Source organism: Papilio machaon, chromosome 7, assembly GCF_912999745.1.
Source record: "Papilio machaon chromosome 7, ilPapMach1.1, whole genome shotgun sequence".
Taxonomy (NCBI): Eukaryota; Metazoa; Arthropoda; class Insecta; order Lepidoptera; family Papilionidae; genus Papilio; species Papilio machaon.
In genome coordinates, this window is record NC_059992.1 from 3,583,303 (window position 1) to 3,600,833 (window position 17,531).

At 34.9% G+C, this 17,531-nt stretch overlaps 3 protein-coding genes across 5 annotated transcripts; 2 read left to right on the forward strand and 1 right to left on the reverse strand.

Moving 5' to 3' along the window:
• Positions 1-14: 14 nt before the first annotated feature.
• LOC106714129 (rab3 GTPase-activating protein regulatory subunit) lies at positions 15-5,458 on the forward strand. Its single transcript, XM_014507081.2, has 9 exons — positions 15-270; positions 338-549; positions 623-872; positions 978-1,149; positions 1,275-1,424; positions 1,621-1,873; positions 2,032-4,533; positions 4,767-4,964; positions 5,069-5,458. Exons 1-9 carry the CDS (start codon positions 192-194, stop codon positions 5,249-5,251), a joined length of 3,999 nt encoding a protein of 1,332 aa, XP_014362567.2. The 5' UTR covers positions 15-191; the 3' UTR covers positions 5,252-5,458.
• Positions 5,459-5,901: 443 nt separating this feature from the next.
• LOC106714068 (fibroblast growth factor receptor substrate 2) lies at positions 5,902-8,664 on the forward strand. Of its 2 annotated transcripts, none has more exons than XM_014507008.2 (3): positions 5,902-6,256; positions 6,341-6,611; positions 6,787-8,664. In XM_014507008.2, the coding sequence occupies exons 2-3, from the start codon at positions 6,392-6,394 to the stop codon at positions 8,106-8,108; spliced, it is 1,542 nt and encodes a 513-aa protein (XP_014362494.2). In that variant the 5' UTR covers positions 5,902-6,256; positions 6,341-6,391; the 3' UTR covers positions 8,109-8,664. The 2 variants fall into 2 exon arrangements, with proteins under 2 accessions (XP_014362494.2, XP_014362493.2); XM_014507007.2 differs by having other exon boundaries at positions 6,361-6,611.
• Positions 8,665-10,500: 1,836 nt separating this feature from the next.
• LOC106714066 lies at positions 10,501-17,076 on the reverse strand. Of its 2 annotated transcripts, none has more exons than XM_014507005.2 (6): positions 16,967-17,076; positions 13,604-13,831; positions 13,065-13,184; positions 12,782-12,917; positions 12,263-12,447; positions 10,501-10,617 (listed from the first exon to the last, which is right to left on the reverse strand). In XM_014507005.2, the coding sequence occupies exons 1-6, from the start codon at positions 17,016-17,018 to the stop codon at positions 10,535-10,537; spliced, it is 804 nt and encodes a 267-aa protein (XP_014362491.2). In that variant the 5' UTR covers positions 17,019-17,076; the 3' UTR covers positions 10,501-10,534. The 2 variants fall into 2 exon arrangements, with proteins under 2 accessions (XP_014362491.2, XP_045534769.1); XM_045678813.1 differs by lacking the exon at positions 10,501-10,617 and adding an exon at positions 11,375-11,505 and having other exon boundaries at positions 16,967-17,075.
• Between the last annotated feature and the right edge of the window lie 455 nt (positions 17,077-17,531).

Genomic DNA, 17,531 nt, shown 5'->3' on the forward strand with positions numbered 1-17,531 from the left:
TGTTGTCACGTCAAGTAAAACTCCAAATAATTTATTATTCTCCTTGGTGTTTTAATTTCAGGCATTTTAAGCAATTTCAAGTATTCAATTATCAGCATTTGTTCATTTTTTGTTGCAATAATACTGTTATACGATCAATAAGAAAGATAAATGCAATTATAATGGTAATTAATAATTAGATTTGTTAAAAGATGTGCACCGTGGAGCAGATTGCTGATTGTGGAGACATTTTAAGTTTAGGAAGATCTCTCTTTATTCCTGAAAAAGAAGGTAAGGACACTTGTGTTTTGATAACAAGTAAAGGAGTTAAGATAAAACTCTTATTTTATTTTTTCAGATAAAAATTGGCTATCGCAATGTTCTGTCTCATTGTCGCCTTGTGGTAATCTTTTGGCTGTGGGCTTCAAAAATCGTTTATGTCTACTTACGACACAATGGATCAGTGCTATTGAAAGCAACACTTTTATTATATCGTGGAGTGGGACATTGCCTGCAGAAATAAGTGCTGTTTTGGCCTTATCTATTTGCCCATCATATCATTCTTCACAGGTTGTGCTAAAAAAATATATGTTTATTTCTTATTCATAATTTATTTATTTATTTATTCTTTTAATTCTTACAGAGTGGACCTGATTGGTTCTGCATTATTGTAGGATTTAATAATGGCAGTATAGGGTTTTATACTAATACTGGACATTTATTGTTGCTTGAAAAATTGGATGAAAAACCTGTGGTGAAGATATCATGCCATACAGGAACATATGGAACTTTACCAGATGATATACATGTTTTGTTTCAAGGATGCATTTGCATTTTATCTGGGTCTAGTTTATTTCAAACACTCCGTAATGCAAAAGCGCAGCTAGCCCGAGGTAGGTACCTAATGTTTGGTATAAAAACAAATGTTTTAACTATATGATATTCTTGGGTAGCATTGAAATATTAATATATGTTTTTTTTTTAATCTTAAATTTTAGTGCAGGCTGGTGTACAGAGTGATTATGTTGTTGATAGTCGCAGTATAAATATAAGGAAATGGTCATTTACTGAACAAGAATTGATAAGTGATGCCTCAGTTGTGGGCCTTGAATTGAAAAATACATTTGATCATTTTTTGGCGGCTTCAACATATGGAGGCTATGACACATGGTATTCCATAATTAATAAGACATTTAATATTGTTTTGTCTGTGAAATATTATTAATAGACTTTTTTCATACTAGCATTTTATGTACATGTATGGAATATGTATGGAGACTGATGTAAATCCACAGGTACAGGTCAATTCCTCCAGTCAATAGTTTAATATTAACAGTGGGAACATCACCATATGCTGGTTTTCATTATGCACTAGAAGGTGGAACAACACCACCTCTGCAAGATGTTGCAAGAGCTGTTGCTAACAAAATAAAATCTGCATTGCCGTAAGTTAATATATTTTCTACTATGTTAATATATAACTTACATTCATATTATGATTTTATTTTTAAACTATAGTCTTGTTTCCTCCTAAGTCTACCAAACAATGGGCTAATTGAATGTATTAAATTTTACTTGACACATATACACTTTTCTGTATTTGATTGCTAGCACTAAAGGTTTCTAACATAATGTTTAAAGTGGCTGGCTGGGTGGTGGGTCAACCGAGAATATGGTCGCAAATCCTGATCCTATCATCCGATCGGAGGCGCTATCAATGCGTAATGGAATATATGACTCGCAGCGCCTCGGAACCTTCGTAGCTATATCTTCTGATCGCCGGCTGGCGGCGTTAACTGACAACTTGGGCCGAGTCGCGGTACTGGATGTTAATAGTGGATATATTATTCGGCTGTTTAAAGGTTATAGGGATGCACAATGTGCATTTGTTCAGGTATAAAGCATTCTTTCATCGTTCTATTTATCTAGTATATGAGTACTGTTGATGATTTCGATTTAAAGCAGTAATTTTGAATAATTTTTATACTAACCATACTGATGTGATAGTAAGTTTTATGCTTTGTGGCTACATTAAATATTTTCTGCTTTCAGATTTTTGATACAGAAAGCAAAAAACCACAACTGACGTCCATAAAAGAGATAAGAAGAGCTATATTTTTAATTATTTACAACCCGAAAAAGGGACTTATAGACATTCGTTTAATGCAGAGAGGCACGCGTGTTGCAGTTTTCACAGCAACAAAAAATGGCCAACTTTTATACAACAGCTGTGGTTTGGTTGGAGCCGAAAAAAATTATAATCATAAAAAACTTAACATGCCCGAATTTCAATGCGTTTTAATAGACCCTGATGGTAAATTGAAAAAATGTAATATACCTTTCTATTATTCTTTAGAAGGTGAACATTTACAAAGATCGAAAGACTTGCATGTTTTGCGCGAAATACGCGAAATTATGAAAAGTGCACAGTTGTTGTCTGAGGAATCAAAAAAAGAAATAATTCAAAAGGCATCAAATCTTAAAACATTAGAAATTAGAAAACATTGTATGGATTTATTTATTAGAAATATGAATATGCCAAGCGATGTGCTTACATCTTGTTTAGAAATATTTTGGGAGGGCGTTGAGAAAGAAAGCTTAAACAGTCAAGTCCAAGAAACTAAGAACTATTTCGCTAAATTGGTTTTGCTGATTTTCTTTTTTAGAAACATTAATGACGACGCTTGTGATGGTATGGAGGGGATAGTAGAGAAAGTATGTGAAGATTTTAAATTAACACATACGAAAAATGAAACCAACAAAGAAGTTGAAATAAGTCAAACTTTTCGTTTATTGGAAGATGATAGTTGTATATTGGAAAGATTATTGATTTTAGCCCAGGAAAATAATTTTAAAGAGCACCAACCAAGGGTTTCTTTTGTTGACAACAATACAAGTTCTTATAAAGAGTTTATGTCTTATTTTGTTTTCAATAAGACAAGCAAAGTTATTACTTTAAAACCTGACATTGTTACTGAAAAACTCGACAATTTAGCTGCTAATATTTTTAAATCTATACTAAAATTAAAAGATTTTTCTAATTTAACCAATGTAGTAAGAGAGTGTCATATTGATTCAAAGGAGATAGTCAAATTGTTAATCACACACGTAATGAACATGTCATTAGATGAAATTAACATTGAACTGATTGAGAAAATTATTGAAATATTATTTTATCTGTGCAAAGTTACCGAAGACGCGACTAATATTAATTATAATGATATTTCACCTTGGTGGCAAAGTATTCGCGACATGCTAGTTGAAATGCGATGTCCATTGAGAAGTATGATAGTAGCAATGTCTTGTAAATCGGTGGCTAGTTTGTTTGAAGGGAAAACGACTGGAAGAGAAGACGCTTGGGAATCAGTTACAAAAGAGAATGCAAAGTGGGGTCTATTAATTGGTAAATTAGAGGATATATCAATACTAAGCATTACTTTAATGTTTAAAGGAACTTTTAAAGGAAAAACACTGCCTAAATTACCTGTGGAAGATTTCAATATTAATTTAAAATACATATACACCCGAGGTAAAGGATCTGTGACAGAGTTAATATCAAAGTGGCTTTGTAGTATGGGAGTGCTGCCTGAAGCTATAATTGCCAATGAACTAATTGATCTATATTCTGAGACCGATGTAGATACAGACGACGAAAGTAGTGAATCGACGCAATTGTTTTTAGAAAACTCACGGGCATATGTTGATGATAATCAAAGTTTGTTTAAATGGCTCTCCCTGCTTCGTCGACAGTTCCCGTTGAGTACTTTAGCAGATTATATTATTGCTAACATGTGTTGGGAGTATGCAATAAATTGGCAGAAATCTATGCAAGCAAATGAAAATATAAAAGCTGTGCTCCATTGCTTAAAACATATATATAACTTGCATCTACGTCTTGGTTTGTTTTCTATCATTTGGTCTACGTATATCAAACATTGTTTTGAATTGAGTTGCCGTTTGGTCAATAAAGTTGGAAAACTACCAAAAGATCATCTTTGCTTGCAGGATTTAGGATTCAATAGTGAACATTTGAAAAGTTTTCTGCAAGTCGTAACTCAGTTTCTACATGACTTTCACGTTTGTTCCACGACCGCTATTGGTCAAAAAAAAAAAGTCATAAAATATGAGAAAATATGGGATGAAAGCATGCCATCATTGGTCGAAGTCGCTCAAGATGTTAAAAACGTTGATAATGATATACTAAATCTCAATTATCAAATATCTTGTACAATCTACTATCAATGCCATTTTAATGTGAAATTTCCGAAAGCATTGGATGCATTATTTGATATGGATTATCAATACCTTATCGAGGCTCTCGTTGGAAATATTGCTCAGAGAGATATAAACATGAAGCCTTCTGGAAAAATGATTAACCCTAGAATGAAATTTTTAACTAAATTAATACGTGCTGCTGTGGATACTATCACTTGTGTGAATAGTGATGAAGCAAATCTACTTTATAATAACGATGATTGTTTGCTTTGGATGGAAAATATTAGCAGTTTGGCTGAATTATGGAATGTCAATGAAAACTTCGTAAAGCATCAATATGTGAGTATTAGTAGGATTATTGATTTGCTAGTTTTGAAAGCTGATAATTAATACAGATTTCAAATTTCCTTTGATATGCTTTAAAAATTAACTGTCTATTGTTGAACGAAGTTACTCTCTTTCCTCTCGCCTGTTCCTATTAAAAGGGTTTTTTAGCTGTACCTCGACCAAAAAAGAGTCAATAAAAATGATTAATCTGTAAGTAATTGCTTAAATATACTTCTCTTAAATAGGTCGTAGGACTGTACCATATGGGTTACGATACGTTGGCGCAGACTGTTGTGGGGTCGGTAGCGGATCCTGAAATGTTATTGGTGCCTATTATAGCCATCACCATACAAAGGTTGAAACGAAATCTTGAAAAGTGTGAAAATCAACCGGAATGGATTGTCACAGTGCCACCACAACTTTACAAACGTTTACAGAATACGGTACGATTGAAGAATTTATAATTTGTAATTCAGTATCCAAAATGATATTTATATTTTTGTCAACATAAGTTTATAGGATAATAAACAGTATGTTTGTTTTGCAGACATTGGATGTCTCCATACCTGCTAACCCTTCTTTAACTACAACAATGATCATACTACAAAAACTTTTATCGCAAGTGGATAAAAAATTATCCACCGAGACATCAACTAACTTTCAAAATATAAATTTAGCAGAATTAATTGTGGAAACTTGTGAAGTGTTAATACGAAGAAATCTAGGGTAGTGAAATTGAGACCTTGCGATCCGTATTTTATTGATGGGGTTGAGATATTCATAAATATTCGAAGATGCAGGTTCCAGGGATTTAAGTGCAATCATTATCTTCTGTATTTAAAAAATTAGGTCAGACTAAAAATGTACTAATTGTGAACAAAGATAAAATAATATATAAACATATAAATAAATCCCTGCATTAATTAAAACAAATAAAATGCCCAAGATTTTTATTTTATCGTATAAGCATGCTTTTATGAGTCGATACGTTATTATCTCTGTATTATATAGTTTTTATTTTATATTGTAATTTATTCATTCACAGAGGGTTTTGACGCTTTAACCGTAAACGAAACCAAATTACATTTTTCAACTAGTTAATTTGTTAAATTACGGATATTTAGTCATATTCGTAATTTAACTAAATCAAGGTGGTATTAACAAATAGAAATCTTATTGCGCCCAAAACATCGTATATGCTCTGAGGAGGCATTGCTTTGAGTCTCTGAATCTGGTTTTCCTTATTGATATAAGGGCAACTATATTAATTGGTTACTCAGAGAGTGTCACTCTTTGGTTTCCATCTTTTCTGCCAGAAATAACTATTTCCTTTTGATTTCTTATCAAGATTTTAGCATTTACTGGCGTGACCTAATTCTGGACCTTTCCGTTAATGTTGAGTTTAAAAACACTTATTTTATAAATACAATTTTAAGTTCTTAGCAAATGGAACGACAATGGCAACACGACTGCGATTCTTAACTGTCAAATCGAAAACAAATCGCAAAAGTCACAATATGTATAGAATGGATGGAATTTGGAAATTACATTAATTATTAAACAAACGCAAAATACTAAATAGAAACTATAATGATCCACAAACTAATTGACACGAGTGACGACATTAGATAAAAAGGAAGATAAAGTTTTAGTGGCGCAAATACTCACGATATCGACCAAAGCTGAACCAATAACACAGGCGATGTATTGTTGTTTACCATGAAAAGAATGCGATGTTAGTAGCTTTGATTTTATACCTAGTGTCATATTATCCTTATCCTTATCTCATAAAAATATTCATTTAATGTATTTTGTGTAGCGACTGTTTAATTATTTCAGATTCCTTTGACTGAATAAATATATCGGAGTAATGGGGTGCCTACATAGTAAAAAACAGGTTATCGATTTACATCCGAATGTTTTTCGTGTGCTAAATATCGATGAAAATGGAGTAGAAATCTGCACGGGTCAACTAGAGATTACAGAGTCGGATATTGTTTTGTATAGAGAAGGAAGAGATACTACTGTGTGGCCTCTACACTCTTTACGACGATACGGCTTTGAAGCAGAAGTATTTAGTTTTGAATCAGGTGCGTTTCAGTCGGCTTTTTACCATTGTTTATAAACTTGATACATTTATTAGGAAATCATCAGAGAAAACAAAATGTGTTAGATGTGAATGTAGATTTAATGATTATTTTATATTGAATTAATTCTAAATCATTTATGATGATGATAATGATTCCCTTTTTATTTCTATTTTAGGTAGAAGATGTGAGACGGGAGAAGGAATTTATGCATTCAGATGCAGAAGGGCTTCTTCACTATTTCGTACTTTACAACAACAAATACAATTAAGAAATGTTATTCATGATTCGGTGCCATATCCTGTATCTCGATTAACACCATCCCCTCAAGGACGTCAAACATTACAGGCCTCTGTAGTTCATCGTTCCTCCATTGATAATGGACAAGTAGATGTTGCAGGAGCAGCTCGCAACAGCAATCTTTCCAATGTCGCTTCACACAACACTGTTATGAGAAATGCCACCCAGTCACCTCGGTCACCATCAAGTGCTGACATTTTAGAAGTGATGCCATTAAATCCTCGTCCTCAAGCAGCCAATAGTCAAGTTACTAATGTGTATCAAGTAAGGGATTTTAAAAGGGAACATAATAATAATCAAGATGCGGCTACATCAACAGACACTCGGCATGTGTATAGTAATGATATAAGTAGAGATTTAGCCGTTCTTAGGAACACTTTGCGACAAGAAACTGCTTTGAGTACTATGAAAGATATTGAAGATGAAACAAGATACTTGGAAAGTCGCTATATTAATGAAAATGTTTCTAAAAATTCAGTAAATAAAGCACTGTCACCAACTTTAAGTAGTAACAGTGAACATTATGCACAGCTCAGTATAGAACAACAGGAAGCAACAAGATTGTATGTTAATGTTGCCCCGGCTGATCCAAATCTACCTGAAACTGAGAAAAATGACCCTATTCCCACAACACCACTCACACCCAAACAAGTTGAATATTGTAACTTAACTATTAACAACAAGCAGGAAATTAATAGTTATGCAAACTTGTTATTGGGGGAAATAGCTGAGAACTCCAAAAACCTCAAATCAAGTCTCCATTTCAATATTCCAGATCCGAATCAAAAGTTTTCTGAATCTGATACTTTCACTTCAATGTCACCAGTGGAAGAACTCGAAGTTAACTATGCTATTCTGGATATAGATACTAGCAAAGATTATTCAAAAGCGGCAAGAGAATTAGTTTCACCAGAAAGTCAATCTTATGCAAGTTCAAAAAATGAAAGCACCACATCGCATTCATCACAAACTCGTGGGCGTTTGGTGTCGCAGAATAGCTTTGACAAGACAACTACGACAAACACTTTGTCAACCGTTACTCCTTTGAATATTGGATATACTACAATTGATTTTGATAAAACAGTTGCATTGACATCTGTTGCTTCGGGTGATGTTATCGACTGCTCAAGAAAAACACGACACAATTCATGCAGCATTGCTTGTGGCAGCCCTGGCCTCATTGACAAAACTCATAAATAGAATTTTACAAAAATGTTAAAAAATAGGTTCTATTTATGGTACCTAATAGAAATATCTGCCAAATATGTTAATTTTGTTAAGTATAAAAACAATTTTTTTTAACCTATAGAACGACAAGGCTATCTAAACCAAATCTTGATCATATTAGTGCTCCCCTGCCAATGTCATATTAAGATAAATATTTCTGATAGAACCTATTGCGATAACGCCTCTCACTGGTTCAGATATCCTTGTTTGACCATAATTAGACTATAAGCACAATTGTAACGGTCAAATATGCATTCAGATAATAAACAACAAATTAGTAGTATGACAAAAACTGATTGCCAAGTACAACTTAAATTATAAGCATTGTGGCAAACTGCAGTGATAATCTGCAAGCCTTCCAATATTTAATCATAAAGTGGATTTAATTTGTTATTCTACCAGATAAATGTCGGCTAGTAACATGGCTTAAAAAAGTGAACATATCTTTAGTCATATATTCTAAATTTGTCTTAAATTTAATATGACTAAATTTATTGCTTTATGTAATTATTATGAATGTTATAAAAGCGAATAATGCTGATCACAGTCGTGCTAATTGTAGAGTAGCTTTAAGTGTTAGGACAAGGCTAATTTGCCAATGGCGTAGTTATTGCCAAAGATTTTTTAAACCTAAGTAAAAATCAAAGACTCGTATTTTTTTAATTACAATATTTTGCATAATTTGTTAAACAAATATTTATAATAAAGTTTTTTTTTAAATAAGACATTTAGTTTGTAGATAGTAAATGTAAGCATGAGGTAGGCAGACTTGCCTATAACATTTACGGCCATCGAACATAGTGATACAAATAAATTAGTATATGTAACCAAATGACATTTCTGTTTTATATTTTAATTTGCAAATATAGTGCAATTGTCGTTTTACAACAATAATGTATAAAAATAAAAGAAATATACTCTGTAGAAATTTTATTTTCATTACTGTGTATTCTCTCAATTACCTTTCCTCAGTTATGGCCGTCAGAATCCTAGAGACTGTGAATAAACATATTTCGATGAAGGAAATATGCTATAGCTTATGCATCCTTTACTATAGTGTAGTAATTTAAAATGCTGGTATCTGACATCTGCATTTCGTGTAGGGATGAGAGGAGTCAGGTTAGGGGATGGACGGGAGATAGTACTTTTTATATTTATCTCCTCTAAAGCCCTCTATACATGTTATCCATTGCTTGCTAGCTTTATATCGTCTGCGCCTATATAGCGGTGTCGGTTTCTCTGCACAAATCAAAGGCGCTCTCGCGCTTCGCCAGTGGCGTCGCCGTGTCTAAATTTGCCACTTGCATTGGTGTTTGATAGACTTACTTTTTTTTTTTTTATATGAGAAGGGGGCAAACGAGCGGCGCGAACACTGAAGTGATCATCGACGCCCATGGACATCCGCAACACTAGGAGAATTGCAGATGCGTTGCCGGCCTTTAAGAAAGATATATGCTCGCTTCTTGAAGGACCCTAAGTCGTAGTGGTTTGGAAATACCGCCGAGGACAGACCATTCCACAAGGCGGCCGTGCGCGGCAAGAAATTTCGCGAGAACCGCACTGTTGTGGAATGCCAGCCATCCAGATGGTATGGATGGTACCTGGCGGTCTGTCGGGTCGTCCGATGACGAAACTCGGCGGCAGGAATCGTTCCAAACAGTTCTTCGGAACACTCCCCGTGGTATAAACGATAAAAAATGCAGAGGGAACTGACGTCCCTCCGCAAGGCCAGAGTATCAAGCCGATCGGTAAGAGCTCGGACGTTGACGATTCGAGTCGCTCTCCGTTGTATGCGGTCAAATGGAAGAAGCTGGTATTGGGGTGCTCCCGCCCAGAGATGCGAGCAGTATTCCATGTGGGGCCGAACTTGCGCCTTGTACAGTTGTAGGCGGTGGCCCGGCTGGAAATACTGCTTCGCCCTACTGAGCACACCCAGCTTTTTGGAGGCCAGCTTGGCCTTGTCTTCCAAGTGACCGCGAAACTGAACGTCACTCGATATGTCAACGCCGAGAATACCGATACTGGCTGAGGCAACCAGGGGAGTGCCCTCAAAACGAAGATCCACGACAAAGGGTTGTTTTTAAGTTTTACTAAAAGTATAGACAGACTTGACTAGTATTAATTAGCAATACCAGTAGCAATTGCCTACACTCATGTTGGCCTTCACTCGGCACTACCTCGGCCACTACGTAGACACGGCTTAAAAGTTTATCAAGGGGCGACAACACATCTGGAACTTCTTGCTGTAACTAAGGGTAGAGTAACTGTCACTAAATTAATCTATAATGGGTGAATAAATTAGTTGTATGAATTTTTTATATAAATTTTATTACAACAAACATATTGAACAGAAGTTTTAAAAAATATTGCAATTATTTATTAGTATCACATTGAAAGAATTAAAGCAAAATTGCGCTAGAGAGTGCTGGTAATAGAATCCCAACGACGAAAAAGTGACAAGTTTCAAGTTTCTGTCCGCCATCTGTAAAATAAATCCATGTTATAAATTACCAACTAATAACATGATAACACATATCGGTTAATGATAAATTTAAAGAATTACTTAATGTGGGTTTCTGAGACCAAAAGCTCTGTTTAAACATTTTGTTGATACAAAATAATCAGAGATTTTTGATCTCAAAAACTCACGGTGAAATAATGTACAATAATAATTGCTATTTTTACATATTAATATATTTTTTTAGAATTTAATGACATAGCATAATTAGACAATTCAATGTTGCTATATACATTTTAGAATATAGAATACTAATGTTCTAATTCTAAATAATTAAATGAAATAAAATTAAATAGTTAATATATATAAAGCAAACTGATTAAACTGGTAAATAAATATCATAGCAAATATATTAATGTCGCGTTGGTGAAATACCGTGTTTGTCAAATAAGAAGCAAATACAAAAGCCAAAGAAAATTAAAAACTATTTTAAGGTTAACTTAGTATGTTTCTAGAAGAAATTACACCGCAATATCGTTACTAAAAACAGGCGCTAAGGGAAAACTTTTAAAAATACACATTTATGTGAACAAAATCATTCTTTCACAATCATATTGTTGAATGTTGGTAATTTATTAGATTGATTTTTCAACATAGGATTATTGGAAATTGTTGATGTATGGAAAATCACTGATTAATATAGCGTATAATAATTAAATTGAATAATGGGTAAAAAATTATACAAAGTGATAGAAAATTTAACCACATGATAAAAGGGGTGCTAAATTGACTAATTTTTGGGGGCAGGTCTAAATTAATATTCTAAAGACTTACTCGTATTCTGTAAAGTGTCGGAGACAATATCGGTAGCGGTGGTGGTCTCTGGGACTTCCGTCGTGGTCGGCTCGTCGCCTAGCGCCCACCGACATACAACACCTCGTTAGTTAGCAAACTTGACCACACATTATAACCTAGCTACCTTATATATAGGGCAAATTCAATGTTATTTCTCACTCATACGCTTAAAAATTCATAAAACTGACAGCGGCAAAAAGCACCTTTTTTATTCAATATATTTTTGTTATTTAAAAATTGCTTCTTTAAATAAAAACGCTTAAGAGAGAGCATCTAATGTTAACTGAAGGAAAGTTGGTACGAAATAATGGATATCGTTCAAACATCAACGAATACATATCGATCAAATACGTCTCTGATTTTTTTTAGACAATGATATATATGGCAATAGTTTCTCGTACCAAAGTTAAGGATAATTTCCTTACTCCTACAAGCTAGAAGATAGAAGTTTTAAAATTTATTTAAAGAGCACTAATCACATCGTTAACATCCAAAGTACAGTGAAATGCAGTTACAACATGCGTTAGCATTGTTAAACAAATAAATGTATTCTAGTAAACGGAAACACGAATTAATTTGGAAAAACTTAATTTAATTAAAAGAATAAAATACATAAATCGTCTTGTTATAATCATACTTTGTTGACTATATTTTTCTATCAATGTAACAAAATATTTAATGAATTAGTATGTTTACACGATTACATTTCGGTCTCTCTTCTCTTTGTATTATTACCAGTATTATATGTTTTTTTAATTAAAACGATTTAAAATGTGTGAGTTTTGATTTAACATTAATAAGCATTTCAACATACCTGATGAGTTGAATGTTTCTATATCGACGTAAGCGGGATGCGATATATTGTCATTTTTAAAGAACAGTTCGCAGCGAACTTCAGCGCCGTCGACTGTACTTTTGGTGACAGTTGCATTTGCCACGATGTCGTACAATCCGTCGAATGGCCCTTCTACATTTTCTGATACGTTAGAAAGTAAACTCCTGTAAGAAACCACAATGTTAGGTTAAAAACAGTGGAATTTCAAAGTAAGTGTTGTACACAAAAAAAAACAAATTGTCTCTTAAGTAAACGTGAGAATATTTTCAAATGTTATTCCAAAAAAGGCGATGATCGCAAGATGGATTCACTCTTTAGTTGTAATAAGAGTTGAGGCAATGCAATAATAAACCTTAAAGTTGAAAGTCCAAATAAAAACGTACTACCGTGAATTTCAATTGACTGACGAAATTATATACGAACACTGACAGTAATGGCAATACTGTTGAATACAGAGGCTACGACAGTGGATATCTACTGTGATATTAGCAGCATTACCCGTCAACAGTGATGGAAATGTCTGGGTATGGTGCGACGTCGCTCGCTTCACACGTCACTAACACATCCTCCTCTTCGTCCTCGTCGGGTCCGTCCTCCGCCGCCGAAAAGTTCAGCTGCGGCCCACTGCCCATTGCTTTATACAAGAAACAAATATTTTAAATATACAACAAATAATAAGAAAAAAATGTAGTATTTTGCTTCAATTAATGACGAAATAATTATTGTCCCAGTCGGACTAACACTACTAAAAAGTTAAAGGCTACATTAGGTTTGAACTTACAATAGACGATGATGTCTTGGTGTGCACGCGCCTCGTCAATGTTGGACACCTCGCACTCGTAGGTCCCGGAGTCCGCAGGGGTCATGTTCAGCAGCCGGATGCCGTCGTTCTCCAATAACTCTGAAAATATGATAAGGAACGTCGATGTCGATATAGTTCGTAACATGTAGAACATTTTATAGAAAGGTACAGTACAGGGGTAATTAACCACCAAAGATTACGTAATAAGTTGCATGCTTTTGAGTAACTTGAACTAAAGGTATATCGGAAAGAAGATGCACTGGATCAGTTTGTATGTTAGTATTACTGGAGGTTCATTGTAGTACTGAATTAGCTTCGTAAGTGTAGTATTTTTTAAATATTCTGACGGGTCGAAAGTTCGCACGAGTCGCTGCGCTTAATACACTTTTGGTGTAGCGAGGCAATAAGGGGATTCGAGGGAGCGCACTGTGCAGACCGCAGCTACATGCAGCCGCCATGACATTTATTGTGAGTGAGAGGCGTAAATGTTTGTAACACAACAAGCTTATAGCAGGTACCTAGACGTATAGTGCTGTGAATAATGTTGGGTTCGAGGCCGACTATCCTCTGGTAGAGCTGGTGCATCTGGTCGCTAGTGGCGTTGAGCGGCGTCCACCACCACTTCACGTACAGACCCTTGTCGGTCTCATCTGCCGCCAGCTCGTACTTGCAGTGCAGGTCTGCATCCTCTCCCGCTTGTACCGCATGCGGGACTGAGAATTCTGTGATTGATATCTGTCGCGTAACTGGAAAAATAAAAGTAAGCTTTTATCTATGGTAATTGTAGTTTAAAGTTTTCACAGTGAAGGTATCAGGATTTTGGTTTGGGTGGCGTGACATATTTTTTGAGGGCCTATAAATAATCAATCCGTTTCTGGTAGACCTTATCATTTTCATAGTAGAAGCATTAGAAGTGTTAGAATATATTCCTGAGTAATATATTACGCAGAATATAAAAGCTAGATATAGGAACATTATAAGCGGCTGTCCTTATGACGCGAAGCATCCGCGCGAAGCAAATCGCCTAGCCAGCGCATCCCAAGTACCGTCTAACAATAAGAGCACGCGCACGCTCCAAACAGTTTCACTCGTGAAACGGATCAATTCTATTATATAGAGTTTAGGGCAGTTAAAAATGACATTCATCTTTTATTTAAAACGGCAACAGCACCCACGCCTGTAATTTCTGTACCAGACACTTACGCATGATTTAAGTACCTCTTAAATCATAGAACTAGTTAGCATTAAATTACATAAAAGACTTTTCGATTTGCCTTGTTATAAATCGTCACTTCTACAACCTAATTTACGTATTCAGGAGGACATGGATTATTTTAAAACTTAAAAGAAAATGTCTTGCTTACCTACTTAAAGAATTGGGTGTGTTATATAGTTTTAACTGAAAACTCCACTGTCATCATTTTTTAATGGACCCCATAAAATATATCTTGCTACGCAGGTGGTCTATGACCAGTACCTTGTATTATCTTTTTTATTTAGTCCTCGTATTATTAGTGCAAAAGGTGTCTTAGTGTCTTGGTGAGACTTAGAAAGTGTGGAAGCTATCAAAAATCAAATGATAGTAATTCTATTTATAAGATATTATTGTAAATTGGGTCATATCCCAATGAATAAGCGACTATCTTAGGCAACCTTGAGTTGGTCCGGGAATGTTAAAAATACCGCGGTCGGTGGCGGATCTTCTGCCACTGCGGCATGCCAGACACGCGACGCATTTTAATTATCAAACAAAATAATAAGATTTTTTTTTAAATCAAATTCAATAATCTTTAACAACACTTTAGAATATATCTGTGATACTACCTTCGGATAAGGTTTTCATCGGGTACTTATGATGAAAGTAAACAGTTCAAAGTTTTCTAAAAAAACAAGAACCGAAATTACTCGTTTCTTTGGATTCAGTTTACATCACGATTAAAATAATTTCAAGCAGGAAGGTGTATTCTCGACCGTCAGATTTACTTTGAACTTTTACAAATATTTTACTTATCAATTTACGTATCGAGTGAAGCTGTTCAAACCTATATATACTATTGATTGCACTTTTAAATTATATTATATTAAAGTATGTCAGGACTGCGCCAAATGAAAAGCCGTAATCTATGCCCACCCCTCTAGGTTTCGGGCGTGAGTTGTGTTGTTGTTTGTCAACAGTAATTATAAATACAGTATATCGTTACCGAATACAATCTACTTAATAATAGAAAATAGATAACATTTAATGAAGAGCCACTGACCCCGAGATAGAGAACATTAAAACATTTATCAGTTTTTTTTTATCGGTGATGTCAACAGCCACAGACAGCCGGATATAGACGCATGTTTCGGGAATGGGTTGTTTTGCTTACACCACAAAATACTTGCTTATACACATATTCTAATGACTAATGAGCAGACAAGAGCAACCATTAATTATGCAAAATATAAAACACTACATTTTAGAGGTGATAAGGCAAATCGATAAAATGTAGCAAAAGTGAGGAAAGTTTGTTGATGTCTTGAAGTAGATAAACTCTTTTCGATCGCATTATTGAAAGAAAAAAGTCAACGTTTCAGGATTTCTCTTGATAACATGAAAGCGTATATCTGAAAGGGCATGCAGATAGGGCCTGCCCCAGGGGATAGTGAAAAGCGTAGTCGCTCAAGGTACGTATGCGGCGAAGCACCAAAAGTGAGAGAAGGGACGCAAAGATAAGCTGCCTAGAAAAACTTTGCCTAATTTAAAGGGTCTACACTGCGAACAGAATACTAACTCCAACGAGCCAAGACACTAGACACGTTGCTTTTCCTCTTAATAATTAGCAATCGGTCTTTTCTTTTTTTTTTACTTAAGTGATATGTTTGATTATTATCATTGATGCTTTCTTGGTCGTACTAGTACTAGCTAAGATACCTAAAAAAATCTTCATGTGCAGAGCATTATGATCGAAAAAAGGGCTGTAAATCCTCTACAGATCAAATGCAGTTAAATCAGTATTGTTTTGAATATTCTTCTCCTATCCATTTCTCATTTTGGTTCTTTACGATAAAAATTTTAACGTAAGTAAATATCCTATTCTCATCTCAGCAAGTTAGCACCTGAGATTATTATGGCATAATATTTATACGCAAACTAATGACAGACAGGTGAAAAGTTCCGTTTGTAGTAATTTAAATATACTATTTAAGAGAGTAAAACTATAACTATAAATTGTATATTTGTATCTTTTTAGAAAAAAAATAGCTGCATTGTTATGAATAACTAGAAAAAGAAAAATATTTTGGACAACAATTTTTGACCCCTACCAGATATTATAGAAATAAAAACAATATACATACATCGATGAGTTATTGCATGACTCATTGTACTTTTATATCCGCGGTCTAAATGCAACGTAAATAAACTATACCTACTGGCATAAGACGAAAGATTTAGTGAGCGTTTTACTTTAACAGGTGGTTATAAACAAGACGTAATGGTTGGCGCGCGCAAACTATTGGGCAAGAAAAACTTTTACGTATTTTAATACGAAAATATGAACATACATTTCAAATATTTATTACAGACGGTTTTGATAGTATTGAACACCAAATATGTTGAAAATCAAAAGTATATTTAAAAAAAATTAAAAACTTACCTCTTCTAAGACTTTACAAACTAGCCGGATATTGCAAAATTTCAAAATATGCAACATTTTAAGAGTGGAAGATAACTGATAAAATACAAAAAAACCATCGCACTGTGATTTGAAGATCATCGCGATCGTACGCTACGATTTGAAATGTAAACGGTGATATCCGCTCGCGTAGAATTGGTGCGATGGGTTCCGCGATACGTAAATTATTGCAAGAGGTTTGTATGAGGCTAGTGTCGGTTTTACCTGGCACTAGGCACAGGAGGAGGCAGCCGGCGCGCCACATGCTGCGCCACATGCCGCCGCAGCTCGCCTCGGCAGACACGACGCGACTGCTGGCCCGCGCTCCCCGCCCGCGCCCGCCCGCGCCCGCCCTGCTCGCAACTCTCAGCTCGCAGCTCGGCCCACCAGCAAATTGGCCTTCAGTTAGCGCGGGATAATCGGCCTCTTGTATCAAATGATTCCTTCCAGATGCCCATCGCCGCAACGCCGCATCGCTGACATCCAACTGCCATTGTCAGTTCGCTTCCTTGTAGTTTTCCTTACAAATATATTCCTATAAAGACTGTGACAAATTTGGGCGTTCCCGGTGATGAAAATTGTATTCATATAGTTTCTGTGAAGGAAAAGCAAATACAGATAAAATCTTTCTTTAATTTATTAAAATACAATAATAAAACATTTACATCCAATTTTCGTTAAAATAAAAAGTTAAAGAATTACTTACCTTAATTTCATTTGTACTCATATAATTTTATTATAATGAAATAATTTATGCTTGCGAACCTAAAATCTCTGGAAATTCTTTACG